We start from the raw sequence: 24,634 nt of genomic DNA on the forward strand, positions 1-24,634 counted from the left end.
TTTTATTTTACAGCGTCCATGGTGTACGTGGTCGATACTCTAGGGAATCCTAAACCTCACCTTTGTTCCGGACTCGTTTAGAGTACGAGCAGTTAAGCGCCAGATTTTATAAAGGGCATTAACAGAGGTTGATCAGCGTCTTTTTGAATGGCAGAATTGGACAACCGTACTACCCTGTTAAAGTATTTGAATTCAGATGCACATCTTGTTAGTTGAATTGGGTAATCCTCATAGGCATGAGAAGACAGGAAAAGGGATGACGAGCAATCGTTGTAGATGACCTCATTTTTAAGTGTCAATGTAATGTAACCAGTTTAAATGTATTCGGTTTAAGCTTTCCGGGTAACAAGATTAAGTTTCTGAAGAATGATGCATGATTGCTTGGCTATCGGTGTTAATTTTCTCTTGAACTTGAATCTACTGGATGTCGTTTAACTATTGTTATAGTTGTAGCTATAATCGTAGTTCTATTTGCAAAAAAGTGAAAAACTCCCTTTAAAAAAGAGTGGTTCCCTCCAAAACCACCTCAAAAGATTAAAAAAAAAACACTCCTAAAGACGGAGATTCTACTCTACCAATGAGCTATGGACACCTCGAAAGAGAGTTGTCTTTTGTATGGTTCCTCTTTTAGAGTGAACTTCACTCTTTTGGAGTGGTTTTCACAGTCTCTTTTAGAGTGAATTCATGAGGGACTCACTCTTTTTGCAGCCCGAATTTTACTTTATCTGGACACTTGTTCATAATTTTGTGAAGTTGCCGAGGAAACCTTTTGGTGAAGCAAAGCAGCACCCTACATCATGTAAACCAGTCATTTATAGGCGTGCAATTGTGAGGGTCAGGACTTTTTGTAACACCATAGCCAGGCTTATTTTGGAGCCACGTATTCAGTGCAGCACCGCGCTGTTAGATTATTGCACGTCCAGGGAAATCCCCCAACATCAGAAATCGTCTTAGGCTGAATACAAATCTGTTGTCTAATGCTAGGTCTAGGTCTTTGCTCCATCGGAAATGTGTGGAGACACGTAGACAGTAGACCTAGCCGTAGCTATGGAAGGCCGGGCCCGTTTCGGACACGGCCTTATTAACTTGCATGTGACCTGGCCGGATCACGGTGATCTTCGTACACTGACCTACAAATAGCACCCGTGTAAACAAACATCGTAACTTGGTGTTTGCGGCTTAAGTTTGTGGTCATGTTTCATAGTTAAGTTTTTTACAATAAATGGGGATCATAAAAGTTACATTTAAGATATCAAATTAGGGCACTGAGCAAGGAACGCCTCTTTAATAGCGCAGGAATATTCAGGCAGCGATGCACGTCTAATGTTGGAACACTATGCTAGTGCCTAAGTGGCATAACATCCTTTCTCAGTCTTAATACTGGGAACTTGTCCACTGGTTATTAGAAGACAAAAGTCCTTTTACTGACGTCTTTGGATGTAAGTATTTTTATCATTTATAGGCCTGCATGTTCCTAAGTGACTTAAAATCTTACTAGTCAAATCATGACACCGCCTAGTTTGGAGGCTTTCAACGGTACGGTCAGTGCCCGATCGAATCATTGTAACGTGTATTTTATTGTGACAGCGTCCATGGTGTACGTGGGCGATACCATGGAGGAAGGAACCTTCCTCCATGACCCACCTTTTGACTCAGTTTCCTGGATACTTGGGTAAGCTGAAAGTGCTTTATTACTTCGTTGAATCGATGCGTAGTTTAATGAGATCATAATTAATAATGGACTTGGTTTTTTTTATTTCAGGGTTCATTTCATTCTCTTTGTGTGTACCGCAATTGAACTTCGTCGACTGGCGAATAATAAATCAGCAGAGTGAAGAGTGGTAAATTTCCGTCTCCAGCCTTCTTCCTTTAATTAGGGGGGGGGCGGACCCCAGCCCTAGTCACCTACTGGGGTAGGCCATCTCCCGACACAATTACTGTATTATTACAAATTTTCATTGCATTAGATCTTCGGTATGAACTTTAGTCGAGAGGCACTCCAGCGACTTCTCGAAATTGTTTGGGTCTGATAATGCACGAACTTCGAGAACACATCCGTGTTTGCCCAGGATTGCAGAGACACATGGACGATATCTACAATGGCTCTCGACTTTTAATTTAGCGTAAATAAATATCACCAAAACTGGTGCTGCTTGCTTTAAATTTATTGGTTTAACTCTGTAATAAATATTCGTAACGTGATAAAACAAGGCATCCCTAGCTGTTTAAACTGCACATAGGAAAACGTGGACTTAATAATTCCGTTTAATCCAGGTCACGAATTTGTCGACCCTTTCTTTGGTTACTTTATTTTATATTTTATAACTGGAATTGTATGAAGACTTTACTGCAATTTAGTCTCAACATATTTTCCATGGCAAAGCTACATTGTGTAACAATGAATGTATCTGTTATTCAGTTCTGTTGGACAGACTTTTCTGAATGGCCTTTCTAGGGATCAAATTAGCATATAATTTTAGTGGGCCCTCTCAGTTTGTAATGACATTGAGAGACAGACATTTGCATTGTCACATGTACAGAATAATTATTCAATGTGTACAATTTCTTTTCTTCTTTAATGTGGTTCCCTAAACTTGCCGCTGCCTCGTGGATGTGCCTCATAATCCACCAACTCAGGACCCAGTGAGCGAGAGAATAAGCCCAGAGCACCAAACACACCGTCCTTGGAACTTTACTCCATCAACTTTCCACCAACCCCCCGTCATAATAGTATTACAGTAGGACGCCCTCACTCTCCAGCTGTGTCCCATCCGGCTCTCGCTCCTCTCCTCCCCCCCCCCACACTTAGCTAATACAGACTCGCACAGCTGAAGTTGAACATGGCTGGTCGAACTTCTGCCCCGAGTTTCTTCTCCTTCGCCCTGAGCGCGCTCAATCTCCAATCTGCCGCCATCTTCCTGTTGATTTTCGTCGTGGTCTTCAAGCTATTCCGACGTCCAAAGAACCTTCCTCCGGGGCCCTGGCGATGGCCTTTCCTTGGGAACTTCGTGGCGCTGACTCGGTCCGGGAAACATACCCACGAGGTGTTGGCGGAGTGGGCCCAGCAGTATGGAAGCATCATGTCGGTCGGCCTGCGTCCGGCAGGGGATCCTGCCATTGTAGTGAGCGACATTGGCATCGCCAAGGAGTTGCTGTCAAGACAGGGGGAGCACCACGTTGAGAGGTCCTGGACTCCGATTACGCCAAAAATTGCAGACGTACGAGGTGGGACTTTACGAGAACAAGGCTTGGCCTGGAAATTATACCAAGTAATAGCGAGACGGGGGTCGAATTTTACTAGGTTGATGGAAGGGGGCTTAAACGGCGAAGGCTTATTTCTCTGAGCCTCAATTTCTGAAGAAGATGGGCACCAGTGAACACGTAAAATGTAATTACATCTCGATACCCTAATATTTCATTCTCGTAAGGAGATTTCAAAGTCACCAGTTATCTTTTTTTTTAAAAAAAACAGGGAGCTTTGTGTGGGACAAAGGCGAGAGAGCCAACGAACAGCGACGTTTCGGCCTCGCCGCCTTTCGAAAGATGGGAGTCGGCAAGAAAAGTCTGGAGCTCAGAATCAACGAAGAGGCTCGATACCTAGTCGAAAGTATCGAGGCTGAAAAGAATCGACCCTTTGATCCGAACCTCCTTATCCACAAGGCCGTGTCCAACATCATCTGCTCCATAAGTTTTGGGTCCCGCTTCGATTACGATGACCCAAAGTTCAATAAGATACTGGACAGTCTGCGAGTGGCTTTTGAGAACGAAGGATTTTCTTCGTGGGGCAACACGTTTCCTTTTCTCTACCACACTCCTTTTCTGGCAAAATTGAGAGAATGTGTCAGATTTGTCAAAGAATATATCGAAACAGTAATTCAGGTAAGTACTTAACCTTTGATATACACCTCAAAGACAGCTTATTTTTTATTTGGGGGAGGGAACAGTGAGAGTTCCCCCAAACCTGTTTAGAATTTCTGATGAATTGCTGAGACTAAATTGCAGGACTTTTAAATTGCTTCTAGAGGAAAAAGGAAAATTACACTACATGTATATATTTCCCTCGAATCTGACACTGGATCTCTTTGCATCTGGTTATAAGGTTCCCTTACATCCAACCGGAAAGTTAGGAGTATAAAAATGAAATGATTTATCTCATCAAATCGATCCAGGATCACCAAGACTCCTATGACGAGAATGATTTCCGGGATATCATTGACATATATATCGCTGACGTCAAAGGGAAAGAGCGCACTGGACCTGCCCTGCCCCTCACCCTCCAACACACTTGGCGGGGTATCCTGGACTTGTTTGGCGCTGGTACGAACCCAACTTCAAATACCTTGCTGTGGCTGATATCCTTCGTCCTCAAGTACCCCGAAGTACAAGAGAAGGTAAAGTACACGTTCTGTTTCGTACTGAGTCGTAATGTAGGGCAGTCGGTATATACATGTTCACAGTTCAAAGTTTACATACAAAGTCGCCGATTCATTATGTACGTTGTTTGGGTGCGTTGCGTACGCGATGGGTTTTGCTTTCATTGACGCAAAATCGACTCCAAAACGTGTGCGTTGTGTTTGGCCCGGAAGCGATTCTGAGGGATACTCAACGCTTGGCACAAGTGTTGACGCGCATTATGGAAAGGTGCCTTAACGCATTTCTCTTTAAGCAGTATTGTTTGGACTAAAACTGGAGGCTCTCCTATAATGTTTAAATAATTAAACCCCCAGTTCTTTACAAATTGCGTTAGAGAATTAGTTTGCAAAACAAGTATCATTTTTTTATAATTTGAACGATCGGTTTGTACATCAAAATGAAGGAAAGGTTTATCCCAGTAATATCGCTGTGTGTTAGTTTTGCATTTATATTGTATACAATCTTTGGCAAAAAACACTTGTACGGCAGGGTTCAAACTTGGGTCTCTCGTTCTATGAAAAGGTAGTTTGGTAACTGTTTATAAAAGCATAAACTTGGAATGACTTTGCCTCATTACCCAAGCAATAACTGTGACATGCAGATCCAGCAAGAGATCAGTGAAGTGGTGGGAAGTGACCGTCAGCCATCTTGCGAGGACCGTCCCAGCATGCCCTACACCAACGCGGTCATCAATGAAGTACAGCGCTTACGTCCGGTGGGGATCACGACTATGCCATACGAGACGACAGACGAGTTTCAGCTGAAAGGATACACAATTCCCAAGGGAAGAAGTAAGATTGTTAACTCGTACCCATTTTTCTATGTAAGAGCGATTATAGTCACAATTAAATACTTGGAGTTTAAAATTAAGTACATACAAGCCACCAAATACCATCCTATTGTAAACACTTATAAAACATCAGGGAAGGTTATCGCTGACTGATTATTGAATTATAACAGGTGTGATTATAAATCTGTGGGCGATGATGAACGACCCCAAGGTTTGGGATCGCCCAGAGGAGTTCAATCCCGGACGTTTCCTGAACGAAGACGGCAAGACAATGATCCAGCACGAAGCCTTTGTACCATTCTCAACAGGTACGCTCGGAAAAAAAAATTATTGTCCCCTCCAAATATTTATTACTTTTATTTGGCACTGGCGTTGTAGATGGTAAGTCTACACCCCCCCCCAGAAAATTGTCCTGGTCCCTTACCTCGATAATTCTGTCAGGGGATGGAATTATCGAAGTGTCGTTTAATTAAGTGTCCCCCAGGGTGGTGAATCAGTCCCCACTCACTCGGGTAATTTTGCCCCCCCCTCGCTTTGTTACGCAAAAGTTGTCATTTTCGTGTTAGTTTCTTGAATTCACTCCACATGGAACACATTTATTTAGTTTTTTATTTAACCAAATGTACAAATTTACCACTTGACAGGAGGACAAATGTACCTGTGGGGTGACAGATCCACCCGGGTGAATGTGTCCCCCAGACACTGATACCGGGGAGCAATTATCCGGTAAAAGTGTAAATAATGGGAACTGAATTTAGGAACTGCACAAAGAATTTCATTCTACAGTCTAAATAATGAACAGTAGCCTTTTAATGTTACACGGTTGGTGGTGCTCTCCATTGTGACTTGCTAGAGCTGCAGAGGGCAAGTTCGAGCGCGAACTACAGTTATGCCAGTAGTCAGCGACTTTTAGCAATGCGCATGCGCTATTAACTCAAACTGCCCCAGCCGGCCTATTTTTTTTTTTTAACTATTATTGTTACTCAAAGTTCAGCGTAGGCTGCGATTCTCGTATAGCGTGCATGGCCACTGACATCCCGTACAATTATTTTCATGTGAATGGTTCCCTCTGTAATGATAAACGAAATATGTTACTGGTAACCAGCGGTGTAACCGTACCCCTTAGCGTGGTCCCAAATGGTCGACTAGACATGTCTGACCGTACACCGTTCGAGCGCTGTCAGTCGGTCAACTACTGTCGTCGCTTGAACTTGCCCAGAGCTGCGCGAATAGAGAGGGTAGCGCCAACTTCAGACTTCGGAACCAAATTCGATTTCCCTTCGCTTACCCAGGTCGTCGGAGTTGTCTGGGTGAAGGGCTGGCCAAGACGGAAATGTTCCTCTTCGCTGCTAACCTCTTCCAGCGGTTCACATTTAAGCCACCGCCGGGGGCGTCTAAACCAGAACTGAAGGGAATCCTACATCTCAGCTTTGTCCCAGAGCCGTTTAAAGTATGTGCAGTTAAACGCTAGATCTGACAAACGACATTAATAGAGATTGTTTTACCCTTCTTGAATAGCAGAATTGGACAACCATACTGCCTTGTTCAAGTATTTGAATTCAGATGCACGTCTTGTTAGTTGAATTGGGTAATCACCAATTGCATGAGAATAGCCTACATTAAAAAGGGTGACGAGTGATCGTTATAGATGACCCCTATTTTAAGTGGATTCATGAGGGACTCGTTCTTTTTGCAGCCAGAATTTTAATTTATCTCGACGCTTGTTCATAATTTTGTAAAGTTGCCGAAAAATCCTTTTTGGTGGAGCAAAACAGCACCCTACATCGGGTAAGCCAGTCATTTATACGCGTGCAATTACTGTATTATTACAAAAGTATTATAAAGTTATGAAGGTATGAATTTTAGTCGGGAGGCATTCCCGCGACCTCTCGAAATTGTACGGGTCTAATGTACGAACCTCGAGAACACATCCGTGTTGGCCCAGGATTCCAGAGACACATGGACGATGTCTAGGCCGTGTCCGAAACGGGATTCCAGAGCTACGGCTAGGTCTATCGTCTACGCGTCTTCACGCATTTAGAATGGAGTGAAGACCTACACCGAGCTCTAGACAACAGATTTGGATGCAGCCCCAGACTGGCTCTCGACTTTTAATTTAGTGTAAATAAATGTCACTAAAACTGGTGCTGCTTGCTTCAATTTTACTGGTTTAACTATGTAATAAATATATATTATAAATATAAAAGCATCCCTAGCTGTTTAAACTGCACATAGGATAACGTGGACTTAGTAATTCTGTTTAATCCAGTTCACGAGCATGTCGACCCTTGTATAAATCTTTCTTTGTTACTTTAAAGTACCGTTTATGCCAGGCGATTATTGGACAAACTATGACTGGCCGTAAGTCCAAAACCCAAAGAATAATTCCTAAAGCGTTAAAAAATCATGAAAAAATAAAACATTGAATCCTAAATAGTTGTGCTAAGTACTAACATTGAATTTGAAAGGTTGGCTTTCAAGACTGAATTTCTGCAAAGTTCGATTGCCCAGACAGAATGCATTGTGGCGGCCAGTGTTTTAAAAACAATTAAATATTATCTGTAAATGCCTGGCAAAGGATCGATGGGTGATTGGCTAAAGAACTGCTACCAGTCCCATGACGTCACACCCAAGAGTTTCCACCGCCGGCGTGATCTGATTGGCAGGCGAGGGGACGCCCCCAGTTGCCTTCGCACATTCGCCTCATAGACCCTGGAAGTACACTCCTGGTGATGCACTTCCAGAACCCTTGGATTGGATGTGATTATGACGTGCTTGGGTGACAAGTCACGTGACAGTAAGGGGGCACTCTTCATAGTGCTATATCTCGTTAATGTAGGGATGTGTACTTTTTAATGTGCGTATATCTAACGAATGTATAGGTTATAAATTATGAATGTGGTCCTAATTTATTATTCATGATCCATCCAGTCATGTACTTACATCCACCTTTAAGTTGTAATTTTCCGTTCACAAACAGACCTTAATACTCCTTGTTTAAGTGCCAAGCCTCATGGGATATGACTGGTACAATTGTCATTTATATTAAACCCTGTTTATAATAATAACCTATCACAGTAGTACAAATAATATTTTGTTGGTGATTACGAATCATGGGGGGTTGCAACGAAGGACGGAACAGCGAACGCATGGGGTTCGCTCCTGCATGCCCGGGCATATCTTTAGTTGGGCTTACCGGAATAAGTGTCAGAATGGAATATAAATTCGGACAGCCGGTCATAGTGAATGCCGCTTTGGGTCTTTATCGTTGGTTAAGTAATTCTAGGGTGCTTAGTGTGCAACTTTTACGTGACCTTCCGATCCTTTACGTGTACGCAACTTTTCTATTGTTGCATGTACTTGTATAGTACATGTACACATACACATTATGTTAGCATTGTATGGCATTGTCGTCGTATACGTATATTTAACTACATGTACCAGCTCCATGCACTCAAGTGTTTCATGTACAGCACCTTGCGTGTTATGAGGATCAATGCACCATTCTTATGAGTGTATAGTGATGTACAGTATGTGCCTTGTTTGTCCTTTCTCTTATGTCTCTGCTGGTTGCAATATTCAAATTATTCACTTCTGTGTAAACATTATTTTAATATAAATTTATATAAAATTAATCAGCCTTTTTATTTAAGAGCCCAATGTATAGAGATTATTAATTACTATTGTAATGTCAGGGTCTCCTTCTACAGGGTTTTTTTCTGCATGATAAAAATGATGATGAAATAATAAAATCGTCCTCTGGAGTAGACAATCCAAGTTTTGTCAGCATCCTATCACTTTGAAGGAGTGATGGACTCCTAGCCACGACCCCGTCACATCTTGTACTTGTCCAATGGGATTGAAACTTTGTGTATATCTCGAAAGGGAAGGGATTTAGACCCGAATTGACCTGATGTGATGATGATGTCATCATGCGATAAGTCATGTGACTTTAAAGGTGCATTCATTAAAGCCCAATATCTCGTGAAGTACATGTCCAATTCGGTTTCGGTTTTTGAAGATACCTAGAAAAGGAAGGGTTTGAGATGGAAATTGTTGGTATCATTGTCTGATAAGTCACGTGACAAAAGATGACATGGATAGCGAGGTTTCCCCTGTTTTATTTCCAATTGGGCCATTAAATAACAATTTTATTGAATGATTTTGTCAAACGTTTTTAAACCAAAGCAGCTCCATGGTTGTCCACAACCACGGCCCTCTCTCGTTTTACATTTTTTCATGCCGTTTACCTATTTACAATGTTCTTAGTTTCAAGTTCTCTTTTGATAACTATTCAATTTAGACATCATCAGGGAGTCCACAAGGGAAAACCAACCAGATACATGTCGCAGGTTCAAACCTCGTTCTTGTCAATAATCTCTTTGCTTCACTTTAAAGTACTTTTCATTCATTTTATCTCGGGTTAACGTTTTACTAATGATGATGATCTTTTAAGGTCATTTTCAAGTTGTGGTAATGTTTTCTCATGCACCTTGTTAATGTATTTTGTGCTTAAACTGCCTTTTACTTCTAATAAGTATATATATATATCTATGATATTCTTATTGTCCATTTTTCTGTCTTTTATGTTTGTTTAATTTTAATATTTTTAGGACTATTTTAAGATTATTTTGCACTAACTGTGTTTTATTCGTTGTATATTTATTGTAGGATTCCATTGGGTACCAGTATTTTTACCGATTTTTGAACAATCTAATAGGCCTAAAGGAAAAAATAAATAAATAAATAAACATATCAATCAATCGATCAATCCATCTATCAAACGATCAATCGATCAATCAATCGATCGATCGGTCAATGCATCAACCCATCAATCAAGTGATGGCTCAAGCGATTGATCAATCAATCAATCGACCAACCGACCGACCGACCAACCAATCCGCTCCAGGCTAGGGACGAGAAGACCCACAGTTCTAGGGATAAGCAATGACGTTGCACTTTATACAGGGAATCCACAACAAAGGTGAGCATGTTTATAAATTATGGACAGGGGTGACGGAAAAGTTTCACCCAAGAGACGCACTCAGCACAACAGAACCTTTCACCCACTCAGGTAGTATTTCTTTTGTGCGTACAGTCTCTCGCCGTGAACTTTTGCGATAAGAAGCTAAACTTCCGGCTTTTCGTCTGAAGTATGTGAATGATGTAAACACAGAGCTGGGAACATGGTATAAATAAGCGGGCCAATTGCACAGTCCCAGCACTCCCCATACAGACTCGCACTGCTGAAGTTAAATATGGCTAATCCAAATTCTGCCCTGAGTTTTCTCTCCTTCGCCCGTACCGCGCTCAATCTCCAATCTGCAGCCATCTTCCTGTTGATCTTCGTCGTGGTCCTGAAGCTATTCCGACGTCCAAAGAACCTTCCCCCGGGGCCCTGGCAGTGGCCTTTCCTCGGGAACTTCGTGGCGCTGACTCGGTCCAAGAAACATGCCCACGAGGTGTTGGCGGAGTGGGCCCGGCGGTATGGAAGCGTCATGTCGGTCGGCCTGCGTCCGGCAGGGGCTCCTGCCATTGTCGTGAGTGACATTGGCATCGCCAAGGAGTTGCTGTCAAGACAGTGGGAGCACCACGTTGAGAGGTCCTGGTCTCCGCTTACGCCAAAAATTGCAGACGTACGAGGTAGGGACTTTACGAGGACAAGGCTTGGCCTGGAAATTATACCAAGTAATAGCGAGACGGGGGTCGAATTTTACTAGATTGAGGGAAGGGGGCTTAAACGGCGAAGGCTTAATTCCCTGAGCCTCAATTTCTGAAGAAGATGGGCACCAGTGAACACGTAAAATGTCATTACATCTCGATACCCTAATATTTCATTCTCGTAAGGAGATTTCAAAGTCACCAATTATCTTTTTTTTCAAAACAGGGAGCTTTGTGTGGGACAAAGGCGAGAGAGCCAAAGAACAGCGACGTTTCGGCCTCGGCGCCTTTCGAAAAATGGGAGTCGGCAAGAAAAGTCTGGAGCACAGAATCAACGAAGAGGCTCGATACCTTGTCGAAAGTATCGAGGCTGAAAAGAATCGATCCTTTGATCCGAACCTCCCTATCCACAAGGCCGTGTCCAACATCATCTGCTCCATAAGTTTTGGGTCCCGCTTCGATTACGATGACCCAAAGTTCAAGAATTTACTGGACAGTATGCGAGTTGTTTTTGAGAACGAAGGAATTTCTTCATGGGCAAATACGTTTTCTTTTCTCTACCACACCCCTTTTCTGGCAAAATTGAGAGAATGTGTCAGATTTGTCAAAGAATATATCGAAACAGTAGTTCAGGTAAGTACTTATCATCTGATATGCACCTCAAATACAGCTTATTTTGGGTGGTGGTGGTTAGAGTTCCTCTTAACCTGTTTACAATTTCTGATGCATTGCTGAGACTAAATTGAAGGAAAAGAAATCATACAATACTACATGTATATATTTCCTTCGAATCTGATACTGGATCTCTCTACTTCTGTCGATAAGGTTTCCCTTACTTCCAACTGGAAACTGAGGCGTATAAAAATGAAATGATTTATCTCATCAAATCGATCCAGGATCATCAAGACTCCTATGACGAGAATGATTTCCGGGATATCATTGACATACACATCGCTGACATTAAAGGAAAAGAGCAGATCGGATCTAGGGTGGCCACGGGGCCTGCTCCGACCATCACCCACCAACACATCTGGCGGGGTATCATGGACTTGTTCGCCGCTGGCACGGACACAACTTCAAATACCTTGCTGTGGCTGATATCCTTCGTCCTCAAGTACCCCGAAGTACAAGAGAAGGTAAAGTACACGTACTGTGTGACATTCGTACATGTTTAACATGTAACGAATGTAGGCCTATTTGCCCCTTTTTGTGATATAATTTTTATCATTTTTGTCTTGCAGAGTCCTAATGTAGGGCAGTCGATACACATGTACATGTACACAGTTCAAAGTTTACACATAAAGGCACCTATGTACATGTACGTTGTTTAGGTGCGTTGCGTACACGATGTGTTCATGCGTTTCGCTTTCGCGGACACAGAATCGACTCCATTAACAAAACACGTGTGCGTTGAGTTGGGCCCTCAACGCTTGCCGCAAGTGTTGACGTGCAAATGGAAGGCGCTGTAACGTATTGCACTCCGAGCAGTATTGCTTGGACCAAAACAACAGGCTCTCCCACAATGTCGAAATAATTAAATCTCAAGTTCTTTACAAATTCCCTTAGAGAATTAGTTTGCAGAAGATTATCATTTCTAATAATTTGACCAATCAGTTTGTATATATCAAAATGAAGCAAGGGTTCATCCCAGTCATGCCGCTGTGTGTTGGTTTGCATGTATACTGTATAATATGTGGCTAACACACCTGCACGGCAGGATTTGAACTTGGGTCTTTCGTTCTGTGGTAAGTACTTTGGTCACAGCTGTAAAAGCATAAAGTTATAATGGCTTGGCCTCATTACCCAATCAATAACTGTGACATGCAGATCCAGCAAGAGATTAATGAAGTGGTGGGAAGTAACCGTCAACCATCTTGCGAGGACCGTCCCAGCATGCCCTACACCAACGCGGTCATCAATGAAGTACAACGCTTACGTCCGGTGGGGATCATGGCTCTGCCCTACGAGACGACAGAAGAGTTTCAGCTGAAAGGATACACAATTCCCAAGGGAAGAAGTAAGATTGTTAACTCGTACCCAAATATAGTCACGATTAAATACTTGCAGCTAAGTGCATACAAGCCACCAAATCCCATCCCATAGTTAACACTGATCAAATAAACTAAAATTGATGACCGATTATTGAATTCTAATAGAAGTGTTTATAAATCTGTGGGCGATGATGAACGACCCCAAGGTTTGGGATCGACCAGACGAGTTCAACCCTGGACGTTTCCTGAGCGAAGACGGCAAGACAGTGATCCAGCACGAAACCTTCATACCATTCTCAACAGGTACGCCATCGGAAAAAAAGCCTTTTTGTCCTCTCCAAATATTCATTAGTTTCATTTGACACTGCCGTTATAGACGGTAAGTCTGCAACCCCTCTCCCGGAAAACTGACCAGGTCCTCTAAATGATACCTAGATAATTCTGTCCCCGACAGAATTATCTGGGTATCATTTAAGTGTCCCCCAGCGTGGTGAATCTGCCCCCTTTCAAATAATAAACCACTCGGGTAATTTGCTCCCACGTTCTGTGACGCAGAAGTTGTCATTTTCGTTTTAGTTTGATGAATTCAGTCCACATGTAACACATGTTTTTTTACCAAATGTACAAATGTACCACTTGACAGGAGGACAAATGTACCTGTAGGGTGACAGATTCACCCAATTATCATCGGTAAAAGTGTAAATAATGGGAATTGAATTTAGGAATTGCCCAAAGAATTTCATTCTACAGTCTAAATATAGAAAAGTAGCCTTTTAAAGTTAAACGGTTGGTGGTGCTCTCCACTGTGACTTGCCAGAACTGCAGAGCAGCGCGAATAGAGAGGGTAGGCCTAGTACCTACTTCAGACTTTGTAACAAAAATGGCTTTTCTTTATGTTTGCAGTACTGCGTGCAGCTATGTTGTGCTTGTGGTCCACAATGCTTGACGCGTAATCCACCATTTTGTTTCCAACAATGGAGGCACTCATGTCGCAATTATCACTTTAAACACAGCTCCACAACTTCTTGTTCTCTCGCCACCGGCCCTCCTGATAAGTTATAAGGCGCTAATAAACTGAGGGCAAACTTTACCCATTGTTTTGTGAAGCACTCAGGCGACAACACTGTGTATTGGAAATAGATTGGGACAGTGATTGATAAACAATTTACTGCGCGTCATCAACGCCCGAGCGAAGCTACTGTGTTGATTTCCCAAAACATGTAGACGTAATTCTCATCGATTTCCCTTCGCTTACCTAGGTCGTCGGAGTTGTCTGGGTGAAGGGCTGGCCAAGACGGAACTGTTCCTCTTCGCTACTAACCTTTTCCAGCGGTTCACATTTATGCTACCGCCGGGGGCGTCTAAACCAGAACTGAAGGGAATCCTACATCTCACCTTTGTTCCAGAGCCGTTTAAAGTACGCGCAATTAAACGCTAGATCTGATAAACGGCATATTAACAGAGATTGTTTTGCTTGTTTTTGAATGGCAGAATTTGGACAATCATACTGCCTTGTTAAAGTATTTGAATTCAGATGCACGTCTTGTTAATTGAATTGGGTGATCTTCACTTGCATGAGAGTACATGAAAAAGGGTGACGAGCAATCGTTGTAGATGACCTCATTTTTAAGTGTCAATGTAATGTAACCAGTTTAAATGTATTCGGTTTAAGCTTTCCGGGTAACAAGATAAAGTTTCTGAAGAATGATGCATGATTGCATGGCTATCGGTGTTAATTTTCTCTTGAACTTGAATCTACTGGATGTCGTTTAACTATTGTTATAATTGTAGCTATAATCGTAGTTCTATTTGCAAAAGAGTGAAAACTCCCCTTAAAAAAGAGTGGAGTAAAACCATCCCAAAAGAGTTTTAAAAAAACCCTCCCAAAGACGGAAATTCCACTCTACCAATGAGCTATGGACACCTCGAAAGAGAGTTATCCTTTGTATGGTTCCTCTTTTAGAGTGAACTTCACTCTTTTGGAGTGGTTTTCTCAGTCTCTTTTAGAGTGGATTCATGAGGGACTCACTCTTTTTGCAGCCCGAATTTTACTTTATCTGGACGCTTGTTCATAACTTTGCAAAGTTGCCGAGGAAACCTTTTTGGTGGAGCAAAACAGCACCCTACATCATGTAAACCAGTCATTCATAGGCGTACAATTACTGTATTATTACAAATTTTAATTTCATTAGATCTTCGGTATGAACTTTAGTCGAGAGGCACTCCAGCGACTTCTCGAAATTGTTTGGGTCTGATAATGCACGAACTTCGAGAACACATCCGTGTTTGCCCAGGATTGCAGAGACACGTGGACGATATCTACAATGGCTGTCGACTTTTAATTCAGCGTAAATAAATGTCACCAAAACTGGTGCTGCTTGCTTTAAATTTATTGGTGTAACTATGTAATAAATATTCGTAACGTGATAGAATAAAGCATCCCCAGCTGTTTAAACTGCGCATATGAAAACGTGGACTTAATAATTCTGTTTAATTCAGTTTACGAACTTGTCGACCCTTGTATAAATATTTCTTTGTTACTTTAAAGTACCGTTTATGCCAGCGATTATTGGACAAACTATGACTGGCCGTAAGTCCAAAACCAAAAGAATAATTCCTTAAGCGTTAAAAATCACGAAAAAATGAAAACATTCAATCCTAAATAGTTGTGCTAAGTACTAAAATTGAATCTGAAAGCTTAAAGTTGGCTTTCAAGACTGAATTTCTGCAAAGTTTGGCTGCCCAGACATAATGCATTATGGCGGCCAGTGTTTTGGAATCAAATGGTGATTGGCTACAGAACAGCTCCCAGTCCCATGACGTCACACCCTAGAGGTTCCACCGCCCACGTGATCTGATTGGCAGGCGAGGGGTCCCCCGGAGTTGCCTTCTCTCGGTCGCCGCATAGAGCCTGGAAGTAACTCATGATGGCGCGCTTCCCGAACCCTTGGATAGGAAAATAACGTGCAAAGATTTTAGAATTTGTGATACGTTTCGTTCAGTTACTTCTTTAAAAATCCAATTCGGAAAAGGGGCTTGGAAAATATTCGCTATATCAATTTATAGACTCTGAAAAATCACCTGACCGAAAAGGGAAATATCCTGCCAAAAATTGATCCATCACTTCCGAAAATCTAAAACACCTGAAAAACAGTGCAATGCGGCAGTCTCTGGCCTGACTCACCCCCTGAATCCGTCCCTTCTATCGATGGTACTTTTTATCATAGAGGGAGTTCACGACAAAACTCGGGAAAAAGGGTACAGATGCTAAGAATGATGAACAGGGGTGACGAACAGACTTCACCCAACAGGCCGGCTCGAGCACCCAGTGCCTTTGATGCTTTGACCTACTTAAGCAACGACGTTTCCGTTGGTGATACGAACGCAGTCCGCAGTCGCTGACTTTGGACAAGTACTCAACTGCCGGCCCAAAGTAGCCTCTTGACTGAAACGGACCGATAGTTAGATTGACGATTCGGCAATATCTCTCACGACGCAAAAATTTCAAAGCAGGACTATTGTGCATCTTTGACACAACTGCATGCATAACAACCATAACACAATAAATGCCATTTCGATCGCTGGCACCACTTTTCTGCCCATCGCGGCTACCCATATACAAACAGAAATGAAAGGTCTGAATCGTGTGGTAGTTTTGGGGGAAGTGTCATCACTACTGGAGGAAGGGCTCTTCTGATGATTCATGCGTACATAATTTCTCCTAGGCAGGGCGAGCTAGCGGCAGTTATTGCGTGGTTGCACCGCAGACATAATAAACGCGTTTATGGGTTTCACCCACGCTGATTGACCGATTGTACGTTCAAGTTGTTTGCGTTTTCGGTTTGTTGACGTAATGTTTTAGAATACAGACGCAGATATGCAAAACGCCGTACAAACGTCGTAAAGAATTCGAGTTTTCCAAAGGTTTATGCACAGATATGGACAAGACCAGCAGGCATCACTCTAAACATGAGTCAGTGCTCAAGTTTATATAGGCCTATATATAGCTCCAAGGACGTCAGCACAAATCATAAGTTCCGGTTGTGCTCTTGTTTTTCTTATGCATCTGACCCTGAGTTGACACTCTTAGGTAATTTCAATCACGTGTAGGACCTATGTTCGTGGCTTTTATAGGGGTCCCCCGTAAATAGGCCAGAAATATGTCCGCCGAGCTCATTAATAAAAGTTATATAATCCAAATATTCTATATTAGAGAATCCTGAGGGCCATGGAATTGGGGAATCGAAGAAATATGGCACTGAACTTCTGGCTTGGACTTTAGTGCTTCCAATATTGAGTAATTTGGATGCAATTGAGTCCGAAAGTGGCACTATTTAGCCGTATTGCAGAGGGATGCATTTTCAAAATAGCTACTTGTACTTTTTCGGACAGTGCAATTTCCTTCATTTTTAGGGGTGGTCTGTTTTGGGTGAGAATTTCTCAAAAATACATCGACAAACCCACTACAAATTGAAAGGAAAATGAAAGAGGACATGTCCACCATCACTTTTCTGTCCAGCTTGGACACCTGTGAAAGATGGTGTCTAAGGGAATTTAGCTATAGGGGGCCTAGGGGTTTGTCCTTCAAAATTTCCCCCTCTGTTTTTCTGTGTACTGGCCAAGGTCAGTTTGAAGTGCATTTTTGCATGAGATAGGCCTAGTTAGGTCATATACGATACACGGGTATGAGCTGGAGTCCGCGCGGGATCAGATTGTGCATGCGCACTCCAACATCCTGCAGATTATTAAGTACCCCAATTGAACATGGCTGATCAAGGCTCTGCCGGTGTGCTCAATCTCCAATCTGCCGCCATCTTCCTGTTGATCTTCGTCGTCATCTTCGAGCTATTCCGACGGCCAAAGAACCTTCCTCCAGGGCCCTGGCGATGGCCTCTCCTCGGGAACTTCGTGGCGCTGACTCGGTCCGGGAAACACCTTCACGAGGTGTTGGCGGAGTGGGCCCAGCGGTACGGCGGCGTCATGTCGGTCGGGGTGCCACCTTCACAGTCTGCTGTCATCGTAGTGAGCGACCTTGACATCGCCAAAGAGTTGCTGTCAAGACAAGGGGAGCACCCTATTGACAGGGCCACCTTGCCATTGACGGATAAAATTACAGACACACGAGGTAAAGTAGTAGAGTCGTGGCGCACTTCGACGTTCACTTGATTTTCCTCACATAACGTTGCCAAACCTCGCTCTGGAAAAACCTAAAGCTCAATTCCTTGGGCCTATAAACTGGTACTAGTAACTTCATGATATATGGTGTTAAACCTTTGTGGACAATTTTAGTGTCATGAATTTTTGAAATTTTACTGGAAATCCAAACAAAAGGAGTCCGGAATTTGTGCTCGAATTCAGCTGAGCGTTCCTTGAAAAAAACTCACCAAAAAATCCCACATACACAGTAACAAGTTCATTTGAAGTCGGTAAATTCTTGTAAAGCATCTTTCTTGCTACTCAATATCTAACAACATATTTCTCGGGAAATTCTTTTCCTAATTTTGGGCACATTTTAAAAGAGTTCACTTCGCAAGTCGCGCCACGTTAGGGTACATCAGCAATAGGCAAGCCTTTTGAACGACCGTAACGTGCATGGCGTCATCAGCAGCACAACACACTCTAAAGATTTAAAATTGATTTGATCAGATTTGAGAGACTCTAACACCTGCCACTGTGTAAAAGAAACAACAAATCCAGTTCAGATTCTCGCTAGAAAACGAATATTTTGTTCACTATGTAAATGGACCGCCATATTTCCTCTCTCTGCTGTCCTTGTAAAAACAAGCTGGCAGCCGATCAGGCTGCTGAGCAGGCCCAAATTTGTCGCTCAAATTTCCACCCTCAGATTTCATATAATGTTATGCGTTGAATGTGATATGCGGGAGCCTAATGAATATTGTAAATAATATTTACAATATTAATATTTATTCACTTAATTATGAAATATTCATTAGAAAATTTGCATTTTTAACTTTTTGAGGACTAGTTATGGCATACGTGCTTCCATTGTTGGAAACAAAATTTATTGGCTTGGGTATGCACCAGTGCACATGGACAGATGGTGAACGGTCTACTGCAGTTGAACCACGTTAATAAGAGTAGCTTGTATATAGCAGAAACCTTGTATTATCGGGAATGATAATAACCAAAAACAATGGATTGAGACTTTAAACTGTCCTTGTTTCAGGAGAACCTTGCATTGACAGGGCTCTCATATTATGGAGGTTCGATTTTGTTTCCAATATCTGAAGCTAGAGCTCTTCTCTCCATATACAGATCTGGTGTAGGCGGTTTGTGCACTTTAAACTATTTAGGAACTTTGTAGAAATAAGCATGCCATAGTACAGGGTCCATTGGAGGGTTGCTGACAGTTAAAAGAGGACTCATTCCCGAGCCTTAATTACTGTCTTAAAGAGGTAGACATCAGTGTGGTTTGTCGTGATATCATTGATTTTTGGTTTTCCATCTTGAAACTCTGAAAAGAAGCACAGAGATGCGCACAGGCAATGGGATCTCCCCAATCAATCATTTTGCTAGAAGTGTCAGTATTGTTTGCCCATTGGGTATACAGTGACTATTGAAACGAACACAGAAAGTGAACTTTGGCCTAGTGAACATGTTTTGTGTGTTGATGTGCGTGATATTGTGGCACAAAAAACCACTAAAAGGCCATGAATCTCAAGTATTATTAAAGTTTTTGGCCATCAACATGATCAGTATCAGGCCACTTCAAAGATTAGCAAAGAACCTCTAACCTGATTCATTCACTGCTTACACTTTGATCCTGCAAAAAGGCTTGGAATTTACACATTGTAGCTGACTCATTTTGTTTTCGAAACAGGGAGCTTTTTATGGAGCAAGGGCGAGACTGCCAAAGAAGCGAGGCGTTTCGGCCTCGGCGCCTTTCGAAAAATGGGAGTCGGCAAGAAAAGTCTGGAGCACAGGATCAACGAAGAGGCTCGATACCTTGTCGAAAGTATCGGGGCTGAAAAGAATCGATCCTTTGATCCGAGCCTCACCATCCAGAACGCCGTGTCCAACATCATCTGCTCTATAAGTTTTGGGTCCCGCTTCGATTACGACGACCCAAAATTCAAGACGTTGCTGGGGAATTTTCGGGTGGTTTTCCAGAACTTAGGAGTTAGATCATTGGGAAACTTGTGCCCCCTTCTCTACTACACTCCACTTTTCGCAAAAGTTAGAGAATCTGCCAAGTTTAACAGAGAATCTATCGCAACAATAGTTCAGGTAGGCACTTGTCTCATGTCAACCTAACAACCGTTTCCTTTTTTTAAGGGGGAGGGGAGCCATATCATGTTAGCCCTCCTGATGAGTGAGACTCACTTTTAAGGCATAGTGGTTTTTAAAGCAGCGCCGTGTCCAGGATTTGTTGGGGGAAGCTCAGCCTTAATGTCCCCCAAACAGCACACGATGCTCAAGCCCCCATAGCCCCCCTGGACTGGATGAACGGCTAGATCAAAGTGAGAAGTTTAACATGCTCAAAATTAAGATGTATATTGTTTCTTCTTTGGAAAAAAAATCAAGGAAACTAAAACAACGCCCTCAAACCCACCTCTTGTGTAAGGCTCAACTTCCCCTTGGGCCTCCTTGGGTACACCATTTTCGGGAAGAATGCGAAAATTTATACTGTTATCCCTCTTAAATCTGCCATTGGATCCCTCTGCGGTGGGTGATCAGAACTCCCTGACGTCAACCTTCGAAACTAACTTTGGAAAATGAACTTTGAGAAATATCCCTTCAACTCAATCCAGGAACATCAAGATTCCTTTGACGAGAACGATTTCCGGGATATCACCGACATGCGCATTGCGGACATCAAAGAGAAAGAGCGGACTGGGCTTGCTCCAACCATCACCCACCAACACATCTGGCGGGGTATCCTGGACATGTTCGCCGCTGGCACGAACACAACGTCCCATACCTTGTTGTGGCTAATATCCTTCGTGATCAAATACCCCGAAGTGCAAGATAAGGTATTTAAAGTGCAGAGACAACATTTGTGCAGATACTTACAAAGTAATTTCATCTTCAAGCAAACTTGAATTCTCAATTCTGATTGGTCCATCCATGGCAACAAACAGTGTAATACTGGTATACAACTGTGCTGCGTGGTTCATATCAAAGCCAACGCTTCTGCAATATTTTCACGCTAAATGCAAAACACACGTGCAACATTAATTTTGTAGTAAATTTAAAGGTAGTGCATTTACGCGCACATCGTTACTGCGAGTCAAGTTTACTTGAAGATAAATTCGTTATCACGCTGACTCTCGTGGAACACGGAAAAATGTAGTGCGTCTATGTCCCGTATACCACGAGGCCCTTTTCCGTGTTCCACACGCCCTCTTGTGATAACTAAATAATATTGGTTATCAAGCAAGTGCAAGCGACCAGGGATCGACCAATCAGAATTGAAAATTCATAATTGCTTGAAGCCAAATGCATTCATTCTTCATTTTTGTCATATCTTTTATCATTACTTGTGGTCAGTGATGTCATAATGTAGGACTGCAAATGTCAAAATGATTCAATGATTCATAATAAACCTCAAGTTCTTTGCAATGCAGAATTAATTTGCAAAATTTCTAATAATCTAAACGATCAGTTTATTAATATTATACTAAGAAGACTTCATCTCAGTATTGTTGCTATAAAGTCTTGTAATTCTGCTGTGTACTATTTGGCAAAACATACCCGTATGGCTGAATTCCAACTTTGGTCTCTAGTTCTACATGGGGAAGTGCTTTGGTGACTGCTCCCTAAAGCATAAACTCGTAATGACATACCTCGTTGCCAATCAATCAACTGTAACATGCAGATCCAGCGAGAGATCAGTGAAGTGGTGGGAAGCGATCGTCAGCCATCTTGCGAAGACCGTCCCAGCATGCCCTACACCAACGCGGTCATCAATGAAGTCCAGCGCCTACGTCCTGTGGCACCCTTTGCTTTGCCGTACGCGACAACACAAGAGTCTCAGCTGAAAGGATACACTATTCCAAAGGGAAGCAGTAAGATTGATACCCCATTTTCGCTCTCTTTTTCGTACATTGTAATTAAAATTGCACCTGATTGCTCCAGAGCTCCAGTCTTTAAACCACAATGTAAATCTAATCTTGAATGTATGTATTAATAATGTCATTGCAGGTCGCTTTCAGGGACTTTCTAAAATCTTTATTGAATAGGGGTGATCATAAATCTGTGGGCGATGATGAACGACCCCAAGGTTTGGGATCGACCAGAGGAGTTTAATCCCGGACGTTTCCTGAGCGAAGACGGCAAGAAAATGATCCAGCACGAAGCCTTTGTGCCATTTTCAACAGGTACGCTCGAAAAAAAAATTATTGTTCCCTCCAAATATTTGTTAGTTTTATTTGGACTGCTGTCGGCAAATTCACCCAGGCCATAATAGGCCTATGCTGTGAAGCCATTTTACGGTTGTGAAACAAATCTCTGTTAGCTTCAGTTGGCCATGCATATTCAAAACCATGCAGTTACATTTGAAAAGAAGAGGTGGCACAACCACGTTTCCATGGGTACGATCTTGCCGCGTCATGTTGGTTCCTACCATGCTTTGTGCGATCTAACCCATGGTATGGTATACAATTTACTTTAAATTTGCCCACTATTTGGGATATTTGAGCGTTTTCGAAACAAGTGGATTCAAAAAATCTAAACATTTTCTTTGCACAAATAGGTTGGAGATAGCAGTACAAAAGAGTAGAAAGGGAGCGTCTTGTGAGCAAATGGAAACAAATACATGCAATCTAAGTGCGTCACGGTCATGCGCAATGCGCACTGAACGCGCTGCCATTCAGAGTTTCAGTCAACCGTTGTCAGGCTGTTAGGCTGAAGGGGACAAAAAAAAAGTGTCCGCAGGATTGGCAAAATAGCAAAACTTAAAGTGGAAATGGTCGTTTTTCCGGCATTTTTCTTTTAACTGGTCCTCTCCGCACATTGCTATTAAAAATGGTTTACAGGCAACCTGGGTAGGCTGATCGCGAATAGTTGACTAGATTAGCTCAACAATCGTCGACGTGACTAGCGTGCGTTCGACCAGAGATAGTCGAGCTATGGTTAACTATATGGTCCCTGAGCGAACTTGCCCTGTTATGTGCTTATGGTCCACGGTGCCTTACGCATAATCCACCATTTTGGTTCCAACAATTCAGGCACTCATGTCGCAATAATCACTATAAACCGCCCCTTAACTATCTGTTCTCTCGCCACCGACCGCCCTAATAAGTTACAGGGCGCTAGAGGCAAATGTATGATGCCAATTTCGTAGATACGCTCATGCGACTCTTCCACGTGTATACCAGGCAAGATATGGGACGGAGGGGTACCCCTTACCTGTCCAATCCCTAGACGCACACTAGACTATTGTTACCTAACACATCCCCCCCGAAATCTGTAAAGAATTCCTGAGATCCCGATCAAACAACGACCAACACAAACGCAGGGGGGGTTCTCTCCGTCCCATATCTTGCTTCAAATGTCCACGTGCGTACGACACGTGTGCATTGCGATTAGAATAGCGAGTAACCCACAATACACAACACACCGCGCGTCAGCTGTGATGCATTGCCCTTACAAAGCTTACGAAATGCATTTGCCCTCCCAGCGCCCGAACGAAGCTAATACTGTGTTGATTTCTCGAATACAAGTTCTTTCGGATTCACTTCGCTTATCCAGGTCGTCGGAGTTGTCTGGGTGAAGGGCTGGCCAAGACGGAACTGTTCCTCTTCGCTACTAACCTCTTCCAGCGGTTCACATTTAAGCCACCGCCGGGGGCGTCTAAACCAGAACTGAAGGGAATCCTAAATCTCACCTTTGTTCCAGAGCCGTTTAAAGTACGTGCAGTTAAGCGTTAGATCTGCCAGATAAACGGCACCAACAGCGATTGTTTTGCTCCTTTTGAATGGCAGAATTGGACAATCATACTGCCTTGTTAAAGTATTTGAATTCAGATGCACGTCTTATTAGTAAAATTGCGTGATCTTCATTTGCATGAGCATGCGTATAAAAGGGTGACGAGTGATCGTTGTCAATGACCCCATTTTGAAGTGTAATGTACCCAGTTTAAATGTATTCGGTTTAGTTTAGCTTTCTGACAACAAGGAAAGGTTTCTGAGGAATGATATGGCTGCATGGCTATCGGTGTTATTTCGTTCTTGAACTTGAATCTTCTCGACGTAGTTTAATTATTGTAATAGTTATAGCTAGTGTGCGATCAGTCACGCAGCCTGAATTTTAATTGTTTCCGACGCTTGTTCATAATTTTGTAAAGTTGCCGAGAAAACCTTTTTTTCGCGGAGCAAAACAGCACCCTACATCAGGTAACCTTTCATTTATAGGCATACAGTCACTGTATTATTACAAATTTTAATTTCATTAGATCTTCGGTATGAATTTTAGTCGGGAGGCATGCCAGCGACCTCTGGTTCTGCTTGCTTTAAATTTATTGGTTTAACTATGTAATAAATATTCATAACGTGATAGAATAAAGCATCCGGTCCCCAGCTGTTCAAACTGCACATAGGAAAACGTGGACTTAATAATTCCGTTCCAGTTCACGAACTTGTCCGCCCTCGTATAAACCTTTCTTTTTTGCCAGCCATGATTAGAATAGCTATAACTGGCTCTAAGTCCACAGCGAAAGAATCATTCAAAAAGTGTTCAAAAATCATGAAAAATGAAAATATTACATCGTAAATAGTTGTGCTAAGTACTAAATGGAAATGTGTCCCAAGTTAATACT

At 42.5% G+C, this 24,634-nt stretch overlaps 4 protein-coding genes across 4 annotated transcripts in view; all 4 read left to right on the forward strand.

Annotated features, from left to right (window-relative positions):
- LOC147795992 (cytochrome P450 2J5-like) overlaps positions 1 to 280 on the forward strand; it is a 4,976-nt gene extending 4,696 nt beyond the window's left edge. The window contains exon 5 of the mRNA XM_087129965.1: positions 235 to 280. Coding sequence (XP_086986091.1) covers positions 235 to 280 — 46 coding nt within the window. The remainder of the gene's footprint in view (positions 1 to 234) is intronic.
- Positions 281 to 2,838: 2,558 nt separating this feature from the next.
- Positions 2,839 to 7,007, forward strand: LOC147795993 (cytochrome P450 2J5-like). Its single transcript, XM_087149097.1, has 6 exons — positions 2,839 to 3,225; positions 3,473 to 3,879; positions 4,170 to 4,391; positions 5,015 to 5,204; positions 5,374 to 5,511; positions 6,496 to 7,007. The coding sequence occupies exons 1-6, from the start codon at positions 2,841 to 2,843 to the stop codon at positions 6,672 to 6,674; spliced, it is 1,521 nt and encodes a 506-aa protein (XP_087005223.1). The 5' UTR covers positions 2,839 to 2,840; the 3' UTR covers positions 6,675 to 7,007.
- Positions 7,008 to 10,287: 3,280 nt separating this feature from the next.
- Positions 10,288 to 15,325, forward strand: LOC110977584 (cytochrome P450 2J4-like). Its single transcript, XM_022231833.2, has 6 exons — positions 10,288 to 10,846; positions 11,091 to 11,497; positions 11,761 to 12,000; positions 12,692 to 12,881; positions 13,021 to 13,158; positions 14,115 to 15,325. The coding sequence occupies exons 1-6, from the start codon at positions 10,462 to 10,464 to the stop codon at positions 14,291 to 14,293; spliced, it is 1,539 nt and encodes a 512-aa protein (XP_022087525.2). The 5' UTR covers positions 10,288 to 10,461; the 3' UTR covers positions 14,294 to 15,325.
- A 2,212-nt stretch (positions 15,326 to 17,537) lies between these two features.
- Positions 17,538 to 24,474, forward strand: LOC110977590 (cytochrome P450 2J5-like). Its single transcript, XM_022231843.2, has 6 exons — positions 17,538 to 17,980; positions 19,697 to 20,103; positions 20,628 to 20,849; positions 21,695 to 21,884; positions 22,059 to 22,196; positions 23,569 to 24,474. Exons 1-6 carry the CDS (start codon positions 17,620 to 17,622, stop codon positions 23,745 to 23,747), a joined length of 1,497 nt encoding a protein of 498 aa, XP_022087535.2. The 5' UTR covers positions 17,538 to 17,619; the 3' UTR covers positions 23,748 to 24,474.
- The last annotated feature ends 160 nt before the right edge of the window (positions 24,475 to 24,634 follow it).

Source organism: Acanthaster planci, linkage group LG19 (assembly GCF_054643075.1).
Source record: "Acanthaster planci isolate LZ-2023a linkage group LG19, COTS_SCS, whole genome shotgun sequence".
In the NCBI taxonomy this organism is placed as follows: Eukaryota; Metazoa; Echinodermata; class Asteroidea; order Valvatida; family Acanthasteridae; genus Acanthaster; species Acanthaster planci.